We start from the raw sequence: 27,845 nt of genomic DNA, 5'->3' as shown, positions 1-27,845 counted from the left end.
CTCCTGGGTTATAAAGGGTAGTTCTAGCAGGTAGTTCTAATGGGTAGTTTAGCGAGTAATTGTCGTGGGTTTTGTTCGTTTCTAGGCTTTGCATATTTCATATTAAAAATGGTAAACTGAACTGCTTCCTTCGGACACGGGTGCCATTGTTTTTTATTTTATTTTATTTTTACTTAGGAAATTGGAGATTCGGTCAAAATAGGCTTCTCCAATAGCATGTCAGGCACATATCACCCTCATGCTCTTTGTTTGTTGGACAAAATGTCGGATCATTTTTGCTAGCATGTCACTTCATGTCGTATGCACAACTACCTGCCTCTTCATATCTCATGGTTCGCCACGAGGGGAGCTCTGGTTCGACCGACCTTCAACACCTGTCGGCCACTTGCCCGCAGATAACTTGCCGGCCTGCTGGGTCGCGAATACAATGGCGCAACCGTATCTGCTTGACTTCAGAATTACCAGCCTGGTAGGGTTGGTTACATTCTACTGTTACACTATACATTCCCGTTGGCATGGCAACCTAACTAGGGCCATGCCCCAAATAACCACCCATCTATTTAGTACAGCTGAGCGAACCATGAATGGTCATTGGCTAAAACCGGAACCAATCACAGGGGATAACTTCCCAGGGGTTCACTACTGTGTTTCTTTTCAATGTAGCCATGCTCATACCTCTCAGAACAATGAAGGAAAGGCCATCAATGAGATTGTCAGAAACACTTCAAGCGTTTAACAAGCTCATTTATTTACATTCACAAACATAGAACCATTTATTCACATTCGCAGGCAAAGAAGCATTTATTCACAAGCAAAGAAACACATACCGTATATAAGAGAAAGCTTGTACATTAAAGCTTAAGCAGCCTACTATTCCGGCCATACCTATACACAGGACATGATGCGCCATAAATAAACCAGGGAACGGGAGAAGGGAGGGGAAGGTGGGGTGTGGGGGTGGTGGGGAAGGGGAATGAGAAGGAGAATTATGATGAGGTAGAGGTAGCTTCAGTGTTCAGAAAGGCCCCTGGCTCACCAGATGCAGACAATGCAGGTTTGCATGGGTCCCAATATGTTTAAGGGCAAATAAATGTGTTCCTGAGAGCACAGGCGAGTTAGTTTGATAGGTGCAGATAGGTGAGAGCTGCCAGGTTCAGTGGCTGGAGACGAGGAGGACACATGCCGGGAGTTCGCTATCCATGGGAACCATAATCACTTGTTCCTGAGATATGTGAAGGCAAATTCCTGATCCGACTAAGTTGCATATAACCTCCAGCTTCAGACGAGGTTGTCCAGGCAGCCAACACGCATTCAGACCAGGTTCTGTGCCCTAGCAGCAGTTTCTCCTCACCTCCTTCAGTGGTGCTGCCTTCAGTGGCTCCTCGTCGATGTCTCCTTCAGTCTTTCTCTTTCTCTTTCTCTTTCTCTTTTTCTCTTTCTCTTTCTCTTTTTCTCTTTCTCTTTCTCTTTCTCTTCTTCCAGCAGATTTCGCTCTCTGTTTCCTCCCAGCGGCTCCGACCCTCTGTTGGCGCACAGCGGCCTTATATTTGGTCCTGGGCATGTGTGACTTGGAGCCTTTCCTGCTCACTCAAGGCATCTTCTCATTGATCCCTGTGCGTCGAAAGTTTGAGTAACATCCAGACGGGTCGGTCCACAGACAACGCTTTCCTTCCGCTGTCTCGATGCTGCCGGTGCTGTTTGGCCTTCCACTGTCTGGATGCCTTCTGCTGTCTAGATTGTCAGTGCTGTTTGTCCTTCTGCTGTCGTGTTATCTTACAGTTTGTCATTTGAAAATAAAAGGTTTTCATGTGGTGGGAATAAAATAATCCAATCCCCTCTGCTCATTAATTATGTGTACTTTATCTGTTGGGTTTCTTGCAGGGTAATTTCAATCTAAGGGTATTAACGTTAATGACTTGATGATGATGATGAAGATTTCTAACGGGAGGTGGAAGATGATACGACGTGGGAGACACGAAATATTGAAATGTGGTCTAAGGTAAATATAAGGGAAAAGGAACAAGTATTTTACTGAATCCAACCATTCCAAAAAAAATCAAAACATGAAAACGTTTGGTTCATAAAGGCCAATTAACCAAATAATGCGGTATTAGCCATGGTATGCACCTGCCGGCCTAATAGGTCTGCATTTCCTCCGATTGTAGATTCCATATGTCTCCCTCATCCTGTGCAATTCTTCTTCCTGTGTCTTGCAGGATTCTGCTACTTGTGCAGGCTCTGAGAAGGCAGACGGTGCGGATGGGGTTTCTGGACTAGACGAGGGTGCAGTAATGATGGCGGATGAACAAATCAGCCAGACGAGCTTCATGCAGCGGCAGTTCAGCACTTTGCTGCTGCCTGGACTCAACAAGTTCTCTCTGCGGATGTTTGGCAGTCAGAAGGCAGTGGAACGAGAACAGGAGCGAGTCAAATCTGCTGGCTTCTGGATTATACACCCTTACAGCGACTTCAGGTCTTGGCATTGCACCTGTGACATGCATACAAAAGCTGAAGCACTGTATTGTAACAACTTTTTTACACTACATCATCCACATTGCCACCTTCAATGTCTCCTGCACATCCATTATTACTGCAAGATATTCTTCTTGCTCTTTGGGCTACGGGATTATGCACGTTCTTACCTCTCAACTTTATTCTGATGTCTATTAGCGATATAAAGTCATTCAAGTAACTGTAAATAATGCTTTCCCCCTTTTTTGGAGAGGGGGTATTTGAAGTGAATTTGAAGTAAGATCATGGGCCTAGACTGAAGAATCTTATCATATAAAACACAGTCAGTTTGTGTGCTTGTGTGTTTGTACAGATGTCTGTCCCCCTTCGTAAGGGTAGGTTTTGAAGGCAAATCTTTTAACACGGATGTGTTCATTACTGTCTATTTTTTAGGATAAAGCAAACTTGGAAAAAGATTTTTCATAAAAGAGTAATTATGTCTCTTCTATTGGAATTGTAGACGGTGGCTTGCAAACCGAGCCTCAAGGGTGGTGTACAGAAACGTTTAAAAAAACAAAAAACAATAAATACAAGGTGCCGGGAGGTGAAATTCTCTGCAGGTGATGTGCAACACGAGCAGAGTAAAATGAGTGTTCATGTTCATCCGTAGGATGTCTAATAAATAAAGATATAAGCACACCTGACATTAGGCCGAGGCTTCAGACTATGGCATGCTCACGAGGCTGCACTGTTGAATAAACTGTTCCAACCCATCATTTTTGATGGGATTTTTACTAGTAATAAAATTCTTCAGTCCAGGCCCTTGATCTAATGTTCTATGTGCTGCAATGTTCACACTGTCAGCCTGTTTGGTGCCCTCTGTGGTGTAAACAATCCCCATAACCACACTTTAACCACATCTTTTATATGCACTGTTCCATACTTTAGCTCTCAAAGCATCTTATTCAGACTTGTATGGAATGACAGCAGTTCTTCCTGTATGATACGTCATCACCTTTACCTCGTAGTATGTACGTGATTACATCCGCAGTGGACAAAAAAATTGTCCATAGACAAAGTGCATCGGATAAAGACAGGACTTGATATCATTTGATATGCAAGTGCTTACTAGGCACATTAACAGTTTGTTTCATAGTGCACATTACTGCTGTCTGCCTATTTCAGTTAAATTGTTAAGGCTAACAGGATGGTCTAGAGAGGTACGCACACTCGCCTCTAAGCTGTCTAGCCTGGGCTCAAATCCCAACCCAGATATAAACCGTCATCCCGTTATTTCACAGGCGGGGTGATTCATCAATATGTACCGTCCCTCGGATGGATGTTAAATTGTGTGTCCCTTCTGTGATTGAAACAAGTAATTGATATATAACAAGTAATCTGGGATTTATATTGATTTACGAACATATACATGCCATGGGGAGAAACGTGTATCCACCTTTTATATGTTCGAACCAAGCTGTTCTCATCCATCAGTATTGCAGTGCATGTGCAAAGATAAGGTGATAAAACAGCATTGTGTGTGTGCGCATTTCTGGGTTTACTCATTATTAATGTTCTCCAGTCTCCGATCATGTTAGTTTAACCAAACGTATTATTACATGTCGTTTGCAACATGAACATGACAAAGTCTCTACCACCACCTTCCCCTCCCCCTTACCATTCCCAGTTAATTTGAAGAGTATATCTACCTGTTTAAGATAAGAATTGCACTTGTGGATAGTTTGTGCATTAGGTGCATACATGATTACATATGAATACGATTGTAGGAGTTGCGGATGACGAGAGGACGAGGCCATTTCTTAGGTGTTCAAAGCTCCTTTATTCCAACAGAACTCCTCTCGCGAACGGAACTCATACAGCTTTTATAGCGCCAAAACCCTCTTCGGGTGGCTTCAACAACCGCGCGCACGTCACGCCCACACAATCAAAAGCTCCACTGGCCCGTGCCCGTGGATTATGTCCCAATAAGGTAACCGCTACATGCGCCCCCCTAGAATTCACTCGCACGGGCAATGTCAGTTTTCGGGGGGCCTTAACCACCCAGCTGAAACGACTGATGACCCGAGCAGGGGCTGTGAGCGGCTTGGCGGTGGGCGGGCCAACCGGGGACTTACCCGACGGTGGACGGCCCCGCCGTGGGTTGAGCCAACCGAGGGGGCTGGTCAAGGCCTCGGGGGAGGCTGCTGAGGTTCCTCGTGGGCCTCCCGAGGTTGCAGAGTAGGAGTAGTAGTTGCGCGAGTTGCAGCTTTCTACATGCTAGCTGTAGCTGTAGTTGTAGTTTTCGCGAGTTGTAGTTGTAGTATGTAGTTGCGCGAAGGTGATGAGCAGCAGTGCTGCCCGGGTCAGTGCACGCGAAGGTGACGAGCAGCCGTGCTGCCCGGGTCAGTGCGCGCGAAGGTTACGAGCAGCAGCGCACGTTGGAGAAGGCTCACCACTGTGGTCGCAGAGGAGGTGCTTGGCCGTAGTGTGCGCGAAGGCTACGAGCAGCAGTGCTGCCAGGGTCAGTGCGCGCGAAGGTGATGAGCAGCAGCGCACGTTGGAGAAGGCTCACCACTGTGGTCGCAGAGGAGGTGCTTGGCCGTAGGGCGCGCGAAGGTTACGAGCAGCAGTGCTCGGCCTGTGTGCGTGAAGGTTACGAGCAGCAGTGCTCAGCCTCAGTGCGCGTGAAGGAGACGAGCAGCGGTGCCGCCAACGTCTCTTCGGAGGATACTGGTCGCATGGAGGAGCCGAGCGCAGATGCGCCCCAACAATACGCCGTGTCACCCACGGAAATGTTCCGAAGGGCGAACTGGGCCTCAGCCTGCGCGAACCAAACGGCCGCCCGTCGTTCCCAAAACTCCGGCAGTTCGATCGAAACTGCATTTGCCATGTTCGTTTGAAGCCCCAGAAAACATTCGGGAGCAGCCGGGGTCACCAGTGTAGGAGTTGCGGATGATGAGAGGACGAGGCCATTTCTTACGTGTTCAAAGCTCCTTTATTCCAACAGAACTCCTCTTGCGAACGGAACTCATACAGCTTTTATAGCGCCAAAACCCTCTTCGGAGGGCGTGGCTTCAACAACCGCGCGCACGTCACGCCCACACAATCAAAAGCCCCACTGGCCCGTGCCCGTGGATTATGTCCCAATAAGGTAACCGCTACACGATCATATTAGGAAGGTAGAAAATCTCACCCATGATGGCAACTCCACTCACAGATCGATTGCTGGTGCTGAAAATTCTGATGGAACATTTCTCTCTATATTAAGGTCTTTTCAGTCTTTTGCCCTAAAGGAGAAATCTTGTGGGGATAAAAATTAATGGTGTAAGGGTCAAGTTTAGGCTCTGCGCCCCCAGGAAATGATGTTACAGCCATGTGTGCCATACAAAACAAGGGTAGTGGCAGGGGGTCGGTGGGGGGCGTTTCGGACAGCATCTGAAAACGCATCCTCAGCATTTTAACAAAGAACAGACAGGTAGCTTATGTGTGGATGGGTGATTGTATCTGGTGTTGGTGTAGTGCCGGTTTGATTGGCTGAATGGCCTCCTCCTGTGCCAATATTCCTTGATTATTCTGTTAAACGTTTCCTGGGGAAGAGTTGCAGAGGCACGATTGACAGGCAATTGGATGCTTCAGCCAGCAGCCTCATAAGGAATACAATTATTATTATTATTAATTCTTAGTTGGTTAAAGATTGTAAAATTGACTTTGACGGAGGAAGAACAGAGTTCAAGACAGAATAGAAAGGCAATAATTAATTATTCGGTTGAGGCCCTTGCCATGATAAGTTGGCAAAACATCACAAGCTTTTCATCAACGTTTTCCTCTTTTATTTACAGTCCTGTATATACAGTATATAGAGCTGACGAAATTGTTCAACAGTTTCATTTGAATCCCTAGCTGCTGTGGCTTCTGCCAACTGTTTGTGGAATGCCTTAGATATCCCACTATATAAAATAAGGTAATTCTATGTATGTATATCTGAAAATCATAGAAAAAAACAGGGCTGGTCCGATCTCCACCAGATTTTGCACAGGTATTGATAGCACCCAGGGTAACTCTTCACCCCCCCCCCCCTTCCATTCCCTGCAAGGGAAGGATCTGTGGGGGGGGGGAGGGGGGGCGGAGGGGGTGGGGGTAGACAACCCGCCAATGCTCCCGAATTCAGTGAGTTCAAATGCAGTTTTTTTTTCCTTACACCTTTTCCAGGTGGAGAGAGCCTGATTATAAACACCGACAATGTCCACACAAAGTTGATCTTTAAAGTTTACTTTTTTAATTTTAATTTTCGCTTTGTTCCTTGAACCGTACTGGTGAAGGAGGCTACACCAGTCGCTGACATCACTGCACCTTCCATTGCCAGGGCTTTTGTCCATATCTGCATCAATCACACTTTTCGGCGTTTCACGAATCATCACTATGGATCCTGGTGTATCCAGTTCAAATCAGCTTTTTTGTGAACTTGCTAAACTCCTGGGTACCGACCATGTGCGAAGCACTGCTTACAATCCAGCAGCGAATGGTGTGGTCAAACGTTTCCACCGCCAACTCAAGTCTTCCCTGAAAGCACGAGAACTCTGCGCACTAGACGGACTGGACGGACACGCATTGGACGGACATTGTACCCCATTGTCCTATTTGCGATGTGAGCTGCTCTAAAAGACGACCTTGCTTGCTCCACTGCTGGACCAGTGTATGGTGCATCGCTTTGTCTCCCTTTTTCTCAGATAATTTTTATACATTTTTAATAATTTTTCTCAGCGTCCGATGACACCTTGTCCGACGCCACCAACTATGCCGATCAACTTTGTTCGGCCAGCAGTCATGCCCGACTTTTATGCCCCAGGAGTTTTCTATGTGCACACATGTATTTGTATGGCGTGACCCTGTCCGGAAACCCTTTCAGCAACCTTATGACGGGCCTTAAATTCTACAACGCATGTTTAAGATCTTCAGACTCCATTCTAACGGAGGTCGTGATTTCCATAAATCACTTAAAACCAGCTTTTATTGATGAAGCACCAGAGCCGACCCTCCCATTATCCAATGGGTCGACACCTACTCCAATACCTTTACCAGCGCCGCAGACGACTCATTCTGTGCATCATGTTCCCTTCCCAGTACAATATTTATAAGAGTACATTTTGCCTGTTGGACATTTCTCTTTGCTGTAACACTTTTACATAGACAGTCAACAACTTTTCTTCTACACCATATTGTACTTTGTTTGTACCTTCCGTTTGATTAACGCACTAGGCGAAGGAGTAGTGTAGTGGAATAAATTTGGTCTATGATTTCATAGTAGGTTAACATGCTTTAGCTTTGGTTGATCTGGTGGTTATTTCCTGTATAGGATTTCTAGCAGGGATTTGGCCAGTACGTGGGTTTACCGTTGCAGAAGAATAAAGATGTGACTCAGAATCTGAACATCTCATATTTATTTTCTTCCACACTAAAGATGATTGGGGGAAAAACGCTTTTAAATTACACGATTTACTCCAACAATTCCCATTCACATGAATACAAAACCACCTGTCTAAACACGTATATTTTAAGAAAATACCAAGATATTTCCACGTTCAATAAGAAAAGGTCCATGTGATCTTCGAACCTCCCTCATGTATGTATGTATGTAATGTATGTATGTATGAATACACATGTACAGTATTCTAGAGTCTAGACAATCAAATATATTCTTATAAAACGAGTTAATATGATCTATAATTCAGAATGAACATTATGGCTTATAATGAACAACATCATTTCCAATGTCTTAAATGTCAGCAAATCCTGGGACCAATGCCTTTGCCTTTTATATTCATTCGTTGTAGGTTCTACTGGGATCTAACAATGCTGCTGCTTATGGTGGGGAACCTGATAATCATCCCAGTGGGAATCACTTTTATAAAGGAGGAGATGTCCACTCCCACTTCATGGATAGTCTTCAACATTGTCTCTGACACCTTCTTCCTCGTTGACTTGGTGCTCAACTTCCGCACCGGAATTGTGGTTGAGGACAACACTGACATCATCCTCAATCCGCGCAGGATCAAGGTTAATTGGCGTGTACCGATTATGCCGATACCAATCGGTATATGGGTTTAGTTATATATGGTGTGGTGTGGGGTGATCATATTTTATTTTTGGGAGATTTTAAGTGATTGTTGGATGACTGCTGGAGGGTTCTTTGGACTATTTACAAACAACCATCATTGCTGGTGATGGTGGAACCAGTTGATACCTGAAAGGAATAATGTTGCTCCCTCCAAACTGCTGCTGTTCTTGTGGTCATCTCAAATGCAGTCACTTGCCCTTATAAGGGACTTGTTGGTACTTCTTGGAACCAATGTGTGAGCACCTTTTGAGAAAAGGAGTGTGCTCCGCCTTTGCATAAACGGATCCAAGTGAGTCAACAGTTTCCAAACATAGACTCATTCTCCCAACATCATTTGCCATATCTGAATGATGGCACAAAGAGACCAACCCTACGGAAAAGGCCTATTCAGAGGACAGACCTCAAATACAGTAGGCCCATAATAGACAACCTACCATAAAGAGGGGAGCAAGACCAGTGCATCTGTAGGTAAATTTTGACCAATGCAAATGAAAGCACAAGGCCTTTATTGCTTTTTCATCTTTGCACACTTTGAGGAGGTTCTGGTGAGGTGTACGTGCTGCAGTAACTCACTGAAATTTTTTTGGGGAATTGCGGAAAAATCTACAGGTATATCCCTCAACCAGTGCAGCTTGTTAATGTGAGGACAGTGTTTCCGGTGCCATTAGAATGCCTCCAATATCAAACTACTTGAGTGCCAGAGATCTGTCTTTTGTAACTTGGGTTTTCATATATCTGTTGTGGGGAAACTACTCAATCAACATCACATTGTGGTTGGCTGTATGCAAATGGCAACAAACAGTATATTTGGAACTTAAGTTCTTGAAACTTCATACCACATGTATGTTGCGTTTACTTTAATCATCGTGAGTCTTTTAGCTCTATCAGTGTTGTTACCATTTCTATATTCTGTAACTTGATGTGCTCTTACTTTCACTCCTTCCCGACAGACAAAGTACCTTCACACCTGGTTTCTCGTGGACTTTCTCTCCTCCATCCCTGTTGATTACATTTACCTCATCGTACAGCGGGGCATTGATGCCGAGTTGTATAAAACTGCGCGTGCTCTACGCATTGTGCGCTTTGCCAAAATTCTCAGCCTTCTTCGTTTACTACGTCTCTCACGCCTCATCAGATACATCCACCAGTGGGAGGAGGTGAGAATTTCAAGGACTGACGTAGTCAAGTACAAATGAACGTGTCGTGATTTTTTTTGTGCACCTGTATTGCAACTTTCTTGTGGCTTAGCGTGAGGGTTTCTGCATTCAGGAATCACGCATAAGAGGATATTTAGTCCATTATGCCCATGTCATATCTATATTCCACATACCACTCCTAGTGCAAATTATACAACAAACCCCAAGCGCGAGGATTTTGCCATGGAACAGTTAAACAAAGACCATTTATTTTTGAGATCTTTAATGTGCATATTCTACCTAAATGCTGATAGGACAGCTAGCTTTATATCCCTATGTGAAGGTATCATTTACTGAACTGTTGGACCTTGACATTCACAGTCCCAACATTCATTGAACTTCTAGGTTGATCAAATATTCATGTATTCATGGAATGGAATATTTATGGAATGGAATTCATGGAATGTCTAGGTTGTTTCATGGAATAGGTATTCGCGGTTGATAAAATGCTACCTCCTTCTACATTCACGGCCCTGTGCTTTGCGTATTCATGGTTTTTGCGGGCGCAAAAAAAAAATCTTCCCCAATCTGTGTGCACGACATGCTTTTACATTTGCGGCACTGCAATTCGTCTCTTCATGGTTTTTCACAGACGCATAAAATCCTTTTTAACTGCCGTGTGAGCGAGCTGCACGGCCTGTCACACCATTCGCACTATAAACCTAGCTGCACAGCATGTCCCACCATTCGCACTATAAACCTAGCTGCACAGCATGTCCCACCATTCACACTATAAACCTAGCTGCACAGCATGTCCCAATATTCACGCAATAAACCTAGCTGCACGGCCTGTCCCACCATTCACACTATAAACCCAGCTGCACAGCATGTCCCACCATTCACACTATAAACATAGCTGCGCGAATGTCCCATAATTTGCACTATAAACCTAGCTGCACGGCATGCCCCACAATTATCACTATAAACCTAGCACGTCCCACAATTCGCACTATAAACCGAGCTGCGAGGCATGTCCCACAATTAACAATATAAACCTAGCTGCGCGGCATGTCCCATAATTCGCACTATAAACCCAGCTGTGCGGCATGTCCCACAATTCGCACTATACAACCAGCTGTGCGGCATGTCCTACAATTCGCACCATAAACCCAGCTGTGTGGCATGTCCCACAATTCGCACAATAAACCCAGCTGTGCGGCATGTCCTACAATTCGCACTATAAACCCAGCTATGCGGCATGTCTTACAATTCGCACTATCAACCTAGCTGCTCCGCATGTCCCACCATTCACACTTTAAACCTAGCTGTGCAGCATGTCCCACAATTCGCATTATAAATCTAGCTGCTCGGCATGTCCTACAATTCGCACTATAAACCCCAGCTGTGCGGCATGCCCCACAATTTGCACTATAAACCTAGCTGCGCAGCATGTCCCACAATTCGCACTTTAAACCTAGCTGCGAGGCATGTCCCACAATTTGCATTATAAATCTAGCTGCTTGGCATGTCCTACAATTCGCACTATAAACCCAGCTGTGCGGCCTGTCCCACAATTTGCACTATAAACCTATTAGCGCAGCATGTCCCACAATTCGCACTTTAAACCTAGCTGCTCGGCATGTCCCACAATTCGCATTATAAATCTAGCTGCTCGGCATGTCCTACAATTCGCACTATAAACCCAGCTGTGCGGCATGTCCCACAATTCGCACTATAAACCCAGCTGTGCGGCATGCCCCACAATTCGCACTATAAACCCAGCTGTGCGGCATGTCCCACAATTCGCACTATAAACCGAGCTGCTCGGCATGTCCCACCATTCGCACTATAAACCCAGCTGTGCGGCATGTCCCACAATTCTGAGACTCAATTCTCAATTCTGAGAGACCCCACTCAATTCTGAGAGAGCAGATGATGGTTTCACCACTTCAAGAAGTGGTAAGGTCTCCACATCATGAAACTGTCAGGTGAGCATGCCTCCGCAGACCACTAGGTGGTTGAAACGTTCCCTGTTCAACTCGCAGAGCTCATCGACAAGAAGGGTAACTGCCAGAGGAGGTGTTCAATGCAGACGAGACCGGGCTGTTTTGGAGAAAGATGACAACACAAACTTTTATCTTGAATCAGTAGGGGACAGCATTGGTTTTAACGGCCACCAAGGACCCGAAGGGGTGGTGGGTGTATCTCTTTACCTCTGCGCAAACGCACCAGGGGACTGTATGATGAAACCCATGGTGCTGTACCATTCCCTGAACCCACATGCTCTCAAGGGCATGAGCAAACACACGCTGCCCGTATATTGGAGGGCCAACAGGAAGGTGTGGGTAACGGCAGCAATTTTCATAGGCTGGTTCCATAACTGTTTCATCTCTCAGGTGGAGAGGTACCTGTCAAAAAATATCCTTGCATTCAAGGTTTTCCTGCTCGTTGATAACGCTCCAAGCCACCCCGGGCACCTGGAGGTGGCTCATCCGACTTGTTGAGGTGATCTTCCTGCTGCCCAACACCATATCCCTGATCCACATTCACGTCATTTTCCAGGAATGTATCCCCCATGAATGTCGGGATCCGACAGTATCTATCTATAATTCCAGTAATCTCTGTGTGTATGTGTGTGTGTCTGTGTGTTTGTCTGTGACCGCTGTTTCTCGACAACCACGGGTCCGATCTAATTGAAACTTGCCAGATATATTGCTGGGGACCTGAGGATGTGCCTTTTCAAGGTTTGAAATTAATCGGACAAGTGGTTCCCAAGGTATGGTCACCGTACTCGCAAGCCGTTCGCTTTGGCTTTGCGAATGGACCAAACCATTTCATGTAAATAGAGGGGGGGGGGGGGGTTCTACCGTACTCGCAAGCCGTTCGCTTTGGCTTTGCGAATGGACCAAACCATTTCATGTAAATAGAGGGGGGGGGGGGGTTCTGTGGTCGTTACTGCCACGTGGTTTCAAAGTTTTTTTTTGTTGTTGTTGTTTGCACGCATGTTTTTTTGCACCCACGTACGGGCACGCCCTAGTATTATAAATGGGAACTTGCAGCAAATGCCATTTTAACTATTGTATCACTTTTAGGACGTAAACTCTTACGTTTATTTTTATTTATTTAGACAATTGGGTATTTGTGCTATGTATACGTAATACCATACAAGGAAGTTTTACACAAAGAATCAAATACTGCAAAGAAGACAAATTGGTCCATCATGACTGCCTTAAATTATTTCCATTGACTTAAACATCAGCATGTCCTGATAATGATTTTAGATATCCTATTTCATTTTTAGGTTGGGAATTTAGTCAGCATAATGGTACACAATTACTTACTCTTTTAAAAATGCCGTTGGAATATTTAATGTCCATAACTTGAAGGCAGACGGACAGCCAAACATCCCCACTTACATTCAGAAAGTATTCAGACCCCTTCACTTTTTTCACATTTTGTTATGTTGCAGCCTTATGCTGAAATCGTTTAAATTCATTTTTTCCCTGATCAATCTACACTCAATACCCCATAATGACAAAGAGAAAACAGGATTTTAGAAAGTTTTGCAAATTTATTAAAAAGAAAAAACTGAAATATCACATTGACATAAGTATTCATACCCTTTGCTATGACACTTGAAATTTAACTCAGGTGTCTCCCATTTCTCTTGATCATCTTTGAGATGTTTCTACACCTTGATTGGAGTCCACCTGTGGTAAACTCAATTGATTGGACATGATTTGGAAAGGCACGCACCTGTCGATATAAGGTCTCACAGCTGACAATGCATATCTGACAAAGACACATATGTGTCTTTCACTGAGGAGAGGCTACCGTCTGGCCACTCTGCCATAAAGCCCAGATCGGTGGAGTGTTGCAGTGATGGTCGTCCTTCTGGAAGTTTCTCCCATCTCCACACAAGATCTCTGGAGCTCAGCCAGAGTGACCATCGGGTTCTTGGTCACCTCTCTTACCAAGGCCCTTCTCACCCGATTGCTCAGTTTGGCCAGGTGGCAACTCTAGGAAGAGTCCTGGTTGTTCCAAACTTCTTCCATTTAAGAATTATGGAGGCCACTGTGCTCCTAGTAACCTTCAATGCAGCAGAAATTTTTTCGTAGGCTTCCCCAAATCTGTGCCTCGACACAATCCTGTCTCTGAGCTCTGAGGGCAGTTCCTTCGACCTCATGGCTTGGTTTTTGCTCTGATATGCATTGTCAGCTGTGAGACCTTTTATAGACAGGTGTGTGCCTTTCCAAATCATGTCCAATCAATTGAATTTACCACAGGTGGACTCCAATCAAGGTGTAGAAACATGTCAAAGATGATCAAGAGAAATGGGAGGCACCTGAGCTAAATTTCAAGTGTCATAGCAAAGGGTGTGAATACTTATGTAAATGTGATATTTCAGTTTTTTCTTTTTAATAAATTTGCAAAACTTTCTAAAATCCTGTTTTCTCTTTGTCATTATGGGGTATTGAGTGTAGATTGATCAGGGAAAAAATGAATTTAAACGATTTCAGCATAAGGCTGCAACATAACAAAATGTGAAAAAAGTGAAGGGGTCTGAATACTTTATGAATGCACTGTAAGTACAATGTACTCCAGGAAGCAGTTCCCTAGATGGTAGTATTGCTTCAAAACTGCTGTTCTTGTCGTATAACTGCCTCATATGCTATGTCGCAACCTTAATGCAGACAAACAGCCTACAACACCCGGCCTTCCATGGAGGTCTTTTGTCCAAGCACTTAAGAACCTCGATTCTGCTTCACAGACTGTGAACATATTTTGCAGCTCGTTTGGTCACATATCACAAAATGAACAACTGCGCAACAGCCTGTATGTGGCAAATCATGGGGAAATCGTTACAAGTTGCATCATTGGAAGTTGGGGGGGGAAGAGTTGCATCAACGATGTGTTTTGTGGTATTGGTGCGCAGCTCATGTGAACAAAGCATTGTTTACTTGCTTTCAATTCAATAGAGTTCACTTCACACCATTCCAAAATATGTCTTTCATAACCTCTCCCTCGCATTGCCTCTTTATTCAAGGTTGTTATTAAATATTGTTTAACACAGTACCCTAAGGGTGCGCTTGCCCATAACTCGCATGCAGCACAGACATTTGTAGACATCTGTGTACTTTTTCAGTATTGGCTGGGGACAGAGAGAAGTGCAGGATTATCATTGTCTAGGCGGGTCAGAAGATTGCTGCCATTGTACTTCACCCCTTATAAAGGGCAGGGCAGGGAGAAGAAGAAGAAGAAGAAGAAGAAGAAGAGGAAGAAGAAGTGTACTTTTATTTGAATTGCAAGGTTGTATGTAACTCGACAATGGACAAGCACATGCTTATATGGAATTAAAACTTGGGTTTCCACAAATGGGAATGCTTTACAGGCCAAACAGGCTTTCTTAAGTCATCCGAGTTTGTTGTACTCTGTGACTATTAAGTGTTCTCAATGGCGTTGTGTGCTGCAGATTTTTCACATGACCTACGACCTTGCGAGTGCTGTGATGCGCATTTTCAACCTTATTGGCATGATGCTGCTTCTGTGTCACTGGGATGGCTGCCTGCAGTTCCTTGTACCAATGCTACAGGAATTTCCTCATGACAGTTGGGTTGCCATTAACAGGATGCAGGTGAGCTCTGCAAGAATGCCAGATGTGTACGGTAATTTTTGTTTTTTTTCTCATCGTGGATAAAATATCTTCAGTGTGGAAACACTAGTCAGAACATTTGTAAGTGGATACTTTAACATGAGAAAAGCGAAAAAAAAAATTAGTTGGGCTATAACACCGAAACCTGCTCAGAGGCAAGGCAGAGACTGATCTTTCAAGGGGAGGCCTAACTGAAGCATCATGGGGGAAAAAAAGGATTTCTTCCATTTCGCTCCACATTCCCACCCCCGGTGGAAAAGCACAGAATATGCAACATGAGATGTTGCTGACAATAACAACACCATCCAATAACACACTAGGGAGTATGGTTATAGCTCGTCCATACCGTGCAGCCATTTTGTAATCATTTAAATAATTTAATGTCAATAACATTTCCCATATCACCAGCAGATAATGTGTGATTCTAACCTGCTGGCAGTCCAATGGTCATATTCCCTGTTATGCCGATTCATATCAACCTGCGCTGGAATGACGAAGAGTATGCTGAAGATTACCATTCTTCAAATGTGCTTGCTGTCCGTTTGTCTGTCACTTCAGGTTTTGTTTGCTTGTAAAAGACAAAATGTTCCTTGGTGTCTTTATCAAACATTAGTCAAGGCAAGCAGGAAATTTCTTTCAAATCGAATTTTACGGCATAGCCCATAGGGCAATTCCGTCTGGAAGAGTTTGTCCGTATGTATGTATGTATGTATGTATGTATGTATGTATGTATGTATGTATGTATGTCCCTTCCGCCGGCATTTTGCAGGTTTATTCCCTTTAAAATTCGTTTTCTCTGCAACCATTCGTCCGACTGACACAAAATTTTCACCATAGGAGTGCCTCCTCCTGTAGATTAAAAAAAAAAGATAACTATAATGTCATAAGCCACGTGGTACAGGCGCCATCTTAGAAAAAATAAAAAGTTTGCATCTCTATATCTCTGAAACCCCTTTATGGAAAAAAGAAAGAAATGTGGCTCATTTCATTGTAAAGTACTCCCCCATGGGGAATAACATATGCTAATGATGATGTCATAGGTGCCTTCATTATGACGTCATAAATCAACAAGTAGAACACTCCATCCGATCAGTATGAAATTTCTTGAGCATGATGTAGGGATAAATTGATCGTGAAAAAAAAAAGAAGATCGATGATGTCATCGGTCACGTGGTTCGGCAGTGGATGGGAAGAGTGGAGTGGAGCCTGGAGCCGAGATTGGATGGGAGAGAGAGAGAGAAAGAGAGAGGGGGAGAGCGAGAGAGAGAGGGAGAGGGAGAGGGAAAGAGAGAGAGCGAAAAAAAAAATTTGAGAGATTTGTCAGTAGTGAAAGACATATTCCAAGTGTTTGACCAGCTTGTGATTTTTGTCAAGGCCTGAAGAGGGAAGAGGCTGCTGCCTACCTATCTGAGAGTTGAAGGATGTCACTGCAGAGGGTACATGCAGTCTTTAGCAAATAGATAAAGGGAATTTTCCAGAGAGTGATTTTCCAGGGCACTCCAGCCTTAACGGATTCCTTTGAGATGAAAGGATTCCTTAGAGATCCACACGTTGGCTACAAGAGTATGGGAGGTCAGTAACCCAAGAGTTGAACTGGCCTTGGCTGCCATAGGCAGAGTTTGGAGAGCAGGGTGTGATGCCAGATTATCGAAAGCTTTAGATATGCCGAGAGAGATGGCCCTGATCCCACGTCTGACATTGAGGGCCTCCATCTATTAATTGTTGGGAGAGTCGGAGCAGCATGTCCAATGTGGAGTGACCTGAAACTGAATTGGTGATCTGAGATGAGGCCTTTGGAAAAAAACTAAGAATTTCATATCAACTGCGATGATTGATTCCATGACCTTGCTGATGATTGGACGTAAGCTGATAGGTCTGTAGGTAAGGGGATCATTTTTGCAATGCAATGATTTTAGCTGATTTCCAAGTAGATGGACGATGACCTTGGGCAAATGATAGGTGAAAAGAGCAGAAAGAGGATAAACAAGAGCAGCAGAGCAGATTTTTAGGAAACATGAGCTGATGCAGTCCGATCCATTTGCAGAATCAGAGTCGACGGTTGCCAGAAACCTCTGCAAAATAACCATTCCAGGAGCATTTGGGTATGACTGGGTAATGTGGGTACAGAGAGTGAGGGGTTATATATAATAAAATATAATAACCACCTTTAGAGGCCATTTAAACACAAATTTGGAAACAAACACATATTTGAGGCATTCAGCTTTCTCACAAGTGGGGTCGGCTGTGGTGCAATTTGAAGAGAGGGAAGGGATGGTGGGAGAGCATGAACCAGATACAGACTTACCAAGGCATCACCAGGTTTTAGAGGAGGGAGACACATTTGAAGGTTCATTCTTGAGGTTGGACAGATGTTGGAAACACAAATTTGGAAACAAACACATATTTGAGGCATTCAGCTTTCTCACAAGTGGGGTCGGCTGTGGTGCAATTTGAAGAGAGGGAAGGGATGGTGGGAGAGCATGAACCAGATACAGACTTACCAAGGCATCACCAGGTTTTAGAGGAGGGAGACACGTTTGAAGGTTCATTCTTGAGGTTGGACAGATGTTGTTTTCTGGCGCTCTGGAGAGTGAGCACACACTTGTTGCAGGCTTTCTGTAATGAGCTAAGATTGTCTTCGGTCAGGTTTGCTTTCTGGGAAGATACGGCAAGTTGTTTCATGCTTGCTTCACGGTAGGGATGATGTTAAATGGGTGATGAGCTGTGCTTGGTTTTCGTCACACGTAACACTTTGCATTCAGGCCAAATAGTTCAATTTTCATGTCATCAGACCACCGAATGTTTTATTTTGCCTCATACCTCTTTCACCTGCGTTTTTGCAAATTCCAGGCATGCTGTCATGTACCTTTTTCTCAGAAGTGGCTTCCATCTGGCCACTCTTCCATAAAGCCTAGATTTCTGAAGTGCTGCGGAGACTGTTCTCCTTCCAGCAGGTTCTCCCATCTCAACCAAGGAACTCCGTAGTTCTGTCAGAGTGGTCATTAAGTTCTTAGTCACCTCGCTGACCAAGGTCCTTCTTGCCCGGTTGGTCAGTTTGGTCGGACGGGCAGTTCTCGGAAGAGTCTGTGTCGTTCCATACTATTTCCCTTTCCTAATAATGGAGCTCACTGTGCTCTTGGGAACTTTCAATTACTCTAGAAATTGCTTTATACCCTTCCCCAGATTTATGCCTCCTCACAATTCTATATCAGAGTTATACGGACAGTTCCTTGGACTTCATGGAAGAGTTTCTGCTCTGACATTCATTGTCAACTGTGGGACCTTATATAGAAAGGTGTGTTTCTTTCCAAATCATGTTCAATCAATTGCGTTGGCCACAGGTGGACGCCAATCAAGTGGTAGAGACATCTCGAGGGTGATCAAAGGAAATTGGATGCACCTGAGCTCAATTTGGAGTGTTGTAGCAAAGGGGTTGAATACTTGACTTGAATATTGGTTGAATATTGACTCAAGACATTTCAGCTCTTCATTTTTAATTAACTTGTAAAAAATTCTCAAAAGAAAATTCCACTGTAACATTGTGGGGTATTATGTGTAGATCATTGACAAATAATCTCAATTTACTCCATCTTAAATTCAGGCTGTAACACAACAAAATGTGAAAACGTCCAGGGGTGTGAATACTTCCTGAAGGCACTGTATACTTCTAGGCTATCCTGCCAGCCCCAATGTTAAAAGATTAAAATTAATTTCAGAGTTGATACTAGACATATGGGATTGGATTTTGTTCTAGATTAATATACTATTCAAAAATTGTGAACTCAGCGCATTTCTCTACATTCCATTTGAGTACAATCGTCACATGGTCTTATTCAGATTCTTGAAAACTAGTACCTGTAATCCATTATGATTAAGCAGGTGAAGATGTATTCTCATTAAATTTACTTATTACAGATTTACTTTTTGCGATTGCCTTTGTTGTTGAGGGAGGATGGGAGGAAAGTCAGAAAATCATCATCACAAAGAAGCACAGACATGCTTACAATTATGTTTATAAAATGAAGACTGATTGTGTGTAGTCACTCTGACCATTTTCTGTTTACCTGTTTAACATGTACTTATTCTTTGCCTGTTTAAAAAGTGATTGTTCATCCTATTAGAGTTCGACTGCACTCGTATATTTGATTGGACTTCAGTCAATGAGTGAACCTGGAAAACCTGGATTTTTTTCTTGTATATAAAGTCCAGGCTCATGGAAGAGCTAGAACAAAGAACGGAGCAGTCTGCAACAGAACTAAAGGAACAGCAGAAAGAGATTGGGAAATGCCAACAGCATGTTTGATGGACAAAATAGACGGAGATGGACAAAAGAGGGATGCGGATTACTTTGTAAGGAAGCAAATAACTTTGTGTTAATATATTATTCAGTAGCGCTTGCACATGCATTGCAAAGCAATTCTCCCTCTTGTTAACTTCAACTTTGTAAGAACTTGGAACATGCTGACACAGATCAGATCTATCATGGGGCTCTGAGAGTCTTGGTGACTATTTTTTATTTTGTTTCGAAATACATTTTTTTCTCATATCAACTCGACACAGTCTCTGGTATTTCTGAACCTTCGATCTCAGCATTGTAGTTGGGGTTGGCAGATAGCGGAGAGGTATATACACAAACACACACACACCCCTAAGCTATCTATCCTAGATTTGAATCTCGGCCCAGCTATAAACTCTCGTCCCGATATTTCACAGGCAGGGTGATTCATCAATGTGTGTGCCATCCCAGGTGGGCGTTAAATTGGGTGCCCAGTCTGTCAGCATTAACTGATGCATGTTAAAAATCCCATGGTGTCGTTTATGAAGAGTCGGCGAGCTATCACTGGGATCATGAACAAACTATAAATTCCAGCTCTAACCAAGCAAGGGCACTACACCAGTGGCACAGGTTTTCCCCCAACAAATGCTACTCCCCACAGTCATGTGTGGCGTAAAAGTGAAGAAGAAGCATAGGATGTGTGCTCAGATGGTATTGCCAAACAGCAGAACCTACTTAAATGTATTGTTGCGGATATGGGACTTGGCCTCAATATCCGCTTGTAAATACTCCCCTATTTCCCCAATACTCCCCAACTATCCCCAATCCCCCATTCCCTAGTCCCATTGCCTGTAAATAACACTCTGTAGAACCGACCTTCCCCTTTTTCCCCCATTAAATGTCGTGCCCAGGTCCACCGCATCTCACGTAGACAACTTTCGGACATCTTGCTAGTTATTCTTAGTCTATGTCAGTTAAGGACTCGTTTCCATTAATTCTGACTCTTCGTTGCACCAGAATGTGATCGTATGGCACCAGTAGTGAGTTTAGGACCTCCCCTTACCTCCTCCCATCTTCCCCATGAAACAACAACTACAACAACAACTACAACAACAACTACAACGTCAACTACAACAACAGGGGGGCGCGGCGCGGCGTGCGGGGAGTGTGCGTCCTCACACCGGCGTGGTTAGCCGCCATTGCCCATGCGCTCCACGGGGTTACCACGAAGGGGCTGGCTGTCAGCTCCTCGTCAGGGGCGGAGCCAGTAACCCCCCCCCCCCCCGCACCCAATAAGAAGGGCGGACCGATTCCATCTGGGGCGGAGCTAACTAGCCGAGGGCGTGTCACTCCCCGCCGGATATACGCAGCGACTTGCCGGACGTGACGTCAGATGCGCCCCCAGCTTGGAGAAAGAAAGTCACCTTCGAGCGCTGAGTGAGACCTCCCGCATCTCTGGACCGGAGCGGGTCGATTCTGTCCTTGAGCCAAGAGTGCACCTTGAGCCATCGACTGCCCGCTTTCCTTGCCATCAATCCCCGTGTGAGTCAGTTTTGTCCCGTTTATCTGTCGTCTGTCGGGGCTAATATAAGAGTGTGTCTAAGTGCCTGCCTTTCTATGCTGTCCCTCTTGTCGTTGTAATCTGACCTTCCGCCCTAATATAACCTCCTCCGGAGGTCTTGAGAACTGAACCCTTGGTGTCGTGTCATTTTAATCCAGCCGTTGTGTCTTTTCCATCATTGATTTAGCATAGCGCGACTTAGTCAACGTTCGAGTATAATCGGGTAAACGTGCAGGCGCGGTCATACCAAACCGCTCGGTAGACCAACATCCACAACCGCGTCTGTAACAATTGGTGTCGAGGAGTGGAATTCGGACCTGGGACTAAATTTATTAGGCCCAAATTTTGGAACACCAATTGTACCACTAGGGTAACAATTGGTGTTGGGGAGGTAGAATTCGATCCGGAGCGCGTTTCCCGCGCTCGAAATTATAACGGCGAAATTTGATTTGTTTTACGGAAATAAAAACCCGAATTTTGAAAGTCGCGCTATGGCGGATCAAGACAGCTGGGGTCCGGTAGGGGAGAGTGAGGCAGGGTCGGTCCAGGACCAAATTGAGGGACATGAGGGACAGGAGGAGAGCGAAGCAGTGAGGGCGGCAGGGTCGCAAAATAGCGTTGTCGTGCACGAGGTGGCCACGGCGTCCACGCCCGCGACCGTAGCAGCGCCGTTGGTGGATTTGAACCTTTTTGTTATACAAATGAAGGCCCTTATGGCCCAGAATAGCGAGGAAATGAGGGAGGAAATGAGGGCTCAGAGTGAGCGAATGGGAAACCAAATGGGGATAATGGGAAACCAAATGGGGATAATGGGAAACCAAATGGGGGTAATGAGGGACGAAGCGAGGGGTACCGGTGAGGAGTTAGACAAGAAATTTGGGAAGTTCGACAATAATTTTGAGGGGTTAGACAACGGGATAAAAGAGGTAAAAAATGGGTTAATGGGGGTAGAAAACAGAATGGCTGCTCAAGAGAATCAAATGGAAGGGATGCAAAAAGGGTTAGAGGGGTTAGAAAACAGGATGGAAGGCAAATTGAGGGACATGAGGGACCAAGCGGAAAGGGAAGTTAACCAAATGGGGCAGCAGATAGAGGGGGTTAGAATGGGGGTAGAAACCAAACTGGATGCTCACAGGGAGGAAATGGAGCAGATGAGGGTGGCATCTGGGCAGGAGATGCAAGTGATGGGAGAGGAGATCAGAAGAGGAGTGAGTGAGGAGGTCGGAGGAGTGCGCGAGGAGGTGAGGCACTGTAAGGAGCGCATGGAGAAGGAGGTGAGAAAGGGGACTGTAAAATTGCAAGGTGGTATAGAGGAGTTGACGCTGGGAGTAGAACAGCTGATGGTGGGACAGACGGAGTTAGTGGAGCAGGTTCAAAGGAACACTGCGGTATTAGGAGGTTTAAAGGCGACACAGAAAGAACTAAAAGATGACTTGATAGCGACGAAGAGGGAATGTCAGATGGTACGTGAGGGACTGACAACGAGGTTGGACGAGGTGATAGAGGTAATGGAGACGAAGGACCGGCAGGTGAGGACGCACATGGAAACGGTCAAGGTAGCCTTGGAGGACGAGCTTGAGGAGACGTACCGGGGAATAAAAGAGGTGAAGCAGAAACTAGAAGAAGTGGAAGAAGGGATGAGCGAAATTAAGAAGCGACGGAGAGGGGATAAGAAAGAGATAAAAGAGGAGATAAAAGAATTGGTCCGAAGTCTGTGTTTGGATCGTGATGATGTGCTCATTAACCGGATGAGGGATTCGCAGGTGATGGAGGAGAAGCGAAGAGGAAGAGGACCCGGTGTAAGTGGTGACCAATATGGTCGTGCGTATGATGCGCCAGGTGATTTAAGAAGCTTGGGGGTCGAGATGGACCCGGGTGTTCGTGAGAGGCCGTTGGTGAAGTGTGCGACAGGTCTGGTGTGCGAAAAAGGAGGTGTGCGAGAAAGTCCGACTCTGGGGTGTGTGAGGAAAAAGTGCGTGCCAAGGAGTGAGGGTGCTGGCGAGAATGAGTCGGTCGTAGCGCGTGTGCGAGGGAGCACATGGAAGCGCGGTGTGGTGAGTGTTACAGAGGGTGTAACGGGAGAGTGTGCGCGAGAAAGGTGTGTGACGGACGGGTGCATGGGGAAAGAGTGCGCTGTCAAAGGCAAGGAAGAATGCACACCTGTGGTGAGTGTTACAGAGGGTGTGACGGGAGAGTGTGCGCAGGAGTGTGCGCGAGGAAGGTGTGTAACGGACGGGTGCATGAGTAAGGGTGAGTGCGCTGTCAAGAATGGAGGTGAGAGTAGTGAGAGTGACAAGGAGAGTGAGTTGGCTGTGACAGGTGAGCGAGGATGTACACTTGGGATGGAAGGATGCACACCTGGAATGGTAGAGCTTGAGTGGGAATGCACGCTGGAGTTGGTGGTGAGGCACGTGGTTGGGTGTGCGAATGAGAGCACACCTGTGATTGTCACAGAGGAGGTGACCGAGGAGGGGGCGCGAAGCGGTGTATTGGTGAGGTGTGCGAGCAACGAATGTGTGCCGAAGTGTTCGGTGGTCAGGTGTGTGACCAAGGCTGTGAGTGGAATGAGGGTACCTGGGTGTGTAAGGAAAGGTACGAAGAGCATGGGCACGGCTGGATGTGTGAGCAAGGAACGGGCTGCGGGGTGGAAGCATCCAGGTGAAGCATCGACGGTGACCGGGTTAAAGGTTAGAACGACTTTTAGCCGAAGCGGGCCCTCGGTGCGTGCCGGGCTTCGCGTGCCGCGAGAACCAGCGGGGATCCGAGCCACGGCGGGTTCGAAAGGACCGCCGTGCACGATCCACGCTGGGCCTCGCTTTGAACGGCCGCGTCTGTGCTCCAATAGGCGGAGCGGGCGGCTGGATAGGAAGGGTCGTCATGGCGACCACTTTCTGTTGAGGCATTCCGGCAGGTCGAGATCGAGCCATGGGATGGCTCCGTGCCGAGATGGTGCGTGGGATCTCGGCCCGGGTAAACCTCCTTCCCTGCACCGAATGCGGGACGTATCCAGCCGCTGGCACCAAACAACCCACATTCATTGCTCGGCTTTACGAAGCCGGGCTTTGGACAGGAATTGGCGCACCGAGAGGCATTAGTGAGTAGACTGGGTGATGAGGTTAGTGTTTTGGCCCCGAAATTAGAAAAACAAAATTTGATGATTGGCAAGGGATTGGCAGTAGTGATTGGCAGATGATGAGTAGGATTGGCAAATTTTTGATTGGTGGAAATTTGATGTGCAAAATTGGTAGTGGGCGATGGGCCCGGTGGGTAAGGGGGGCATCCCTGCCACCCTTCTCACAGTGGGGGCAAAGGAGCAATAGCTTATGGGGTTGATGGCAGTGAAAACTAGCCCGGGTGGGTTAGGATATATCGTGGATAGGGCCCTAGAAGATGACATTAGGTGACGTTAAGTTTAGTTAGTGACTGATACCTGTAGTGGGGACGCAGGTAGATTAGTATGGATGATAATGACGTGGGAGCGCAATAGTTTAAAGGGACGACTGGGAAGCGCAAGTTTCAGAGGGGAGTAGTTAGCTGAGATGATGCCGTGTGTGTGAGGATTGAACAGGTGAGGATTGAACAGGTGTGATCGAACAGGTGTGATTGCACAGGTGTGCAACTGGACAGGTGTGTGGAGCAGTGTGTGAGTAATGAGTGTTGTGGATCAGCGCGAATGCGCTTGGGGAGAGAAGGGTGCAGGTGGCACCAGGTGTGAGAGCACAGGTGTGCAAGTACAGGTGTGTGGAGAGAGTTGGAGTAAGTGGTACGGAGTGGTGTGCATGGTGCGAAGGTGTGGATGGGGGAAGAGTGGACCCCTTTCACGAATACCCGGGGCGGGTAGTGTAAGTGTTAGGTAGAGGGTATAGGTAAATTGTGGTTGGATATTGGCATTTGTGGTGCGGTTGCAGAATGGTATTGTGGATGGGTGCATTAGTGTTGTGGAAATGGCTGGGCGTGTAGCCTGTTAGTGTGTGTAGTTGGTTGGGCACTCCACCACTGTGAGGATGTCGGCCAGGTGAGGCCGCAGGTGGGCTCTGGGAGCCGGTAGAGTTGTGGATGGGGCCCGAGGATCCGGAGGATGGACCCGGGTAGCCCAGTGCCAGAGAGGGCACCGAGTGGGGAGAGCGCCAGAGGGCCTTCCCCAGGTAGTTAGGTTAGGGTAAGGAGCAGGTAAGCTCGGAGGCAACTGCAGTGGTGGAGGTGTGCAGGTGGGTAGACCCGCTGGGAGAGGTACACGCCACAGCCCAGAAATTGTGCGAGGGCACCGGGAGATGAATCGGGGGAGTGAGACCCCAAATTGAAAAGCACCACAGTTTGGCCAATGGGAATTGGTTTTTAGAACCCATAGTGTAAGAGGGCCAATGGTTTGGCAGGAGAAAGACCCCGGGTAGTGTAAAGTTGTTAAAGTCATTTAGGAAATAGTTAGGATTGATGAACCTGTCGCACCATACGCAGCCACTTACCTGTGGTGATGATGACTCCACACCTGTGTTTTCTTTGTTTTGTTGCAGGAAATGAGATTGCTGTGGATTGGTGAGACGCATCACGACGTGGATGAGACATTGGGGTGATTCCATCTCTCCCTCCCTAGGAGGGACTGATGATGAATTGGAGATGGCAAATTTTGATGAGAGTTGAAAATGGCAAATTTGATTGGTTAGGAGGGAGAGAAGACGAATTTGGTATATGGGAGGAACGGGGAAGACAGTAGGGATGTTTGTTGATTTGTAAAGTAGATGTTTATGGGTAGTGTTGTGTTTTGTGGATACAGTAAGGGGTAAGGGAGGGGCCATGTAGGTTACCTGGTTGGGGGGGGGGGGGCGTACGGTAGGAACGTACCTGTCTCACCTGGTTCCCATGTGCCCCCAGTGTGCATTACCTTGCATTGCGTGCACTTTTGCGCCCTTACCACCTTACTCACTTGTCTTCTTCTTTTGTCTCCCACCTCCGAGGATCTGGCTTTGGGGTAGAGAGAGAGGAGAGAGAGGTGCTGGCTACGCAGTTGTGGGCCTGCACTTTCGCTGCTTGATGCCTGGATCGATACACCATATGGACCGCAATGTTGGTGGCCACCCACAATGGACCGCAGTTCTTTTGCGGCCAAGCACCACCCGTGGATGGACCTATGGGTCAACGTGGCACCTATGCCATACAGGTGAACCACTTTTAGTTGGCCCCCTGACGGCCACAATAAAGAAATGGACGCGGTTGGCGCCTTTCTTTATTTTTAAAGAAGTAAGAAGGCCAAGTGCACCACACGAAGGCAAGACCAGCGGCAGACCATCGGCCGGCTGCGACACCACACCGTGATTTATAGACACTTTATTGGTGCACCGGATGGTGCTGACTGTGTGATGGGGTGGTGCTTTTGGTGCTGGGAAGGGGTGCTCTGCACGTTATTAAAGGCCGTAAGGCCACAGAGCACTCGTGGGTTGGTGTATCGATGCTGGCATGCGTGCTCTCTCTCTATGCATAACATCTGCATGTGTTCCTCCAAAAACAGGTCCTGGATCGTAGTGTAAATATCAGCGTAGTCTTGTAAATAATGCTCCCTACCGGCTGTATGTTTAGTTTGCGAATTCTTTCCGCAATTCGGTTATCCTGTGGGCGTGTTTCTGTGAGGAGAAGGGTGCAACGTCGCAGGGGGACATATTTACTCATTTGTGAATATTTGTAAAACTGTCGCACTCAGGGTAGAGTTAATAGTAGAGGGAACTACATCTGAGTGCCACACTAAAGTAGGTAAAAATTTATCGGGTCGGGACGCCCCGAGGGTAGAGAAGGGTGCAATGTTGCGGATATGGGACTTGGCCTCAATATCCGCTTGTAAATACTCCCCTATTTCCCCAATACTCCCCAACTATCCCCAATCCCCCATTCCCTAGTCCCATTGCCTGTAAATAACACTCTGTAGAACCGACCTTCCCCTTTTTCCCCCATTAAATGTCGTGCCCAGGTCCACCGCATCTCACGTAGACAACTTTCGGACATCTTGCTAGTTATTCTTAGTCTATGTCAGTTAAGGACTCGTTTCCATTAATTCTGACTCTTCGTTGCACCAGAATGTGATCGTATGGCACCAGTAGTGAGTTTAGGACCTCCCCTTACCTCCTCCCATCTTCCCCATGAAACAACAACTACAACAACAACTACAACAACAACTACAACAACAACTACAACAACAGGGGGGCGCGGCGCGGCGTGCGGGGAGTGTGCGTCCTCACACCGGCGTGGTTAGCCGCCATTGCCCATGCGCTCCACGGGGTTACCACGAAGGGGCTGGCTGTCAGCTCCTCGTCAGGGGCGGAGCCAGTAACCCCCCCCCGCACCCAATAAGAAGGGCGGACCGATTCCATCTGGGGCGGAGCTAACTAGCCGAGGGCGTGTCACTCCCCGCCGGATATACGCAGCGACTTGCCGGACGTGACGTCAGATGCGCCCCCAGCTTGGAGAAAGAAAGTCACCTTCGAGCGCTGAGTGAGACCTCCCGCATCTCTGGACCGGAGCGGGTCGATTCTGTCCTTGAGCCAAGAGTGCACCTTGAGCCATCGACTGCCCGCTTTCCTTGCCATCAATCCCCGTGTGAGTCAGTTTTGTCCCGTTTATCTGTCGTCTGTCGGGGCTAATATAAGAGTGTGTCTAAGTGCCTGCCT

General features: G+C 46.4%; 1 protein-coding gene across 1 annotated transcript in view; it reads left to right on the top strand.

The window, feature by feature from the left end:
• The window catches only part of LOC137421650 (potassium/sodium hyperpolarization-activated cyclic nucleotide-gated channel 2), a 102,128-nt gene that overhangs the window by 12,390 nt on the left and 61,893 nt on the right, over positions 1–27,845 (top strand). The window contains exons 3-6 of the mRNA XM_068107907.2: positions 2,217–2,473; positions 8,283–8,505; positions 9,517–9,723; positions 15,176–15,337. Coding sequence (XP_067964008.1) covers positions 2,217–2,473; positions 8,283–8,505; positions 9,517–9,723; positions 15,176–15,337 — 849 coding nt within the window. The remainder of the gene's footprint in view (positions 1–2,216; positions 2,474–8,282; positions 8,506–9,516; positions 9,724–15,175; positions 15,338–27,845) is intronic.

This window comes from Myxine glutinosa, chromosome 2 (genome assembly GCF_964187855.1).
Source record: "Myxine glutinosa chromosome 2, kmMyxGlut1.1, whole genome shotgun sequence".
Classification (NCBI taxonomy): Eukaryota; Metazoa; Chordata; class Myxini; order Myxiniformes; family Myxinidae; genus Myxine; species Myxine glutinosa.
The sequence above is the reverse complement of the archived record's forward strand: the minus strand, read 5'-3'. Positions and strand labels throughout refer to the sequence as shown.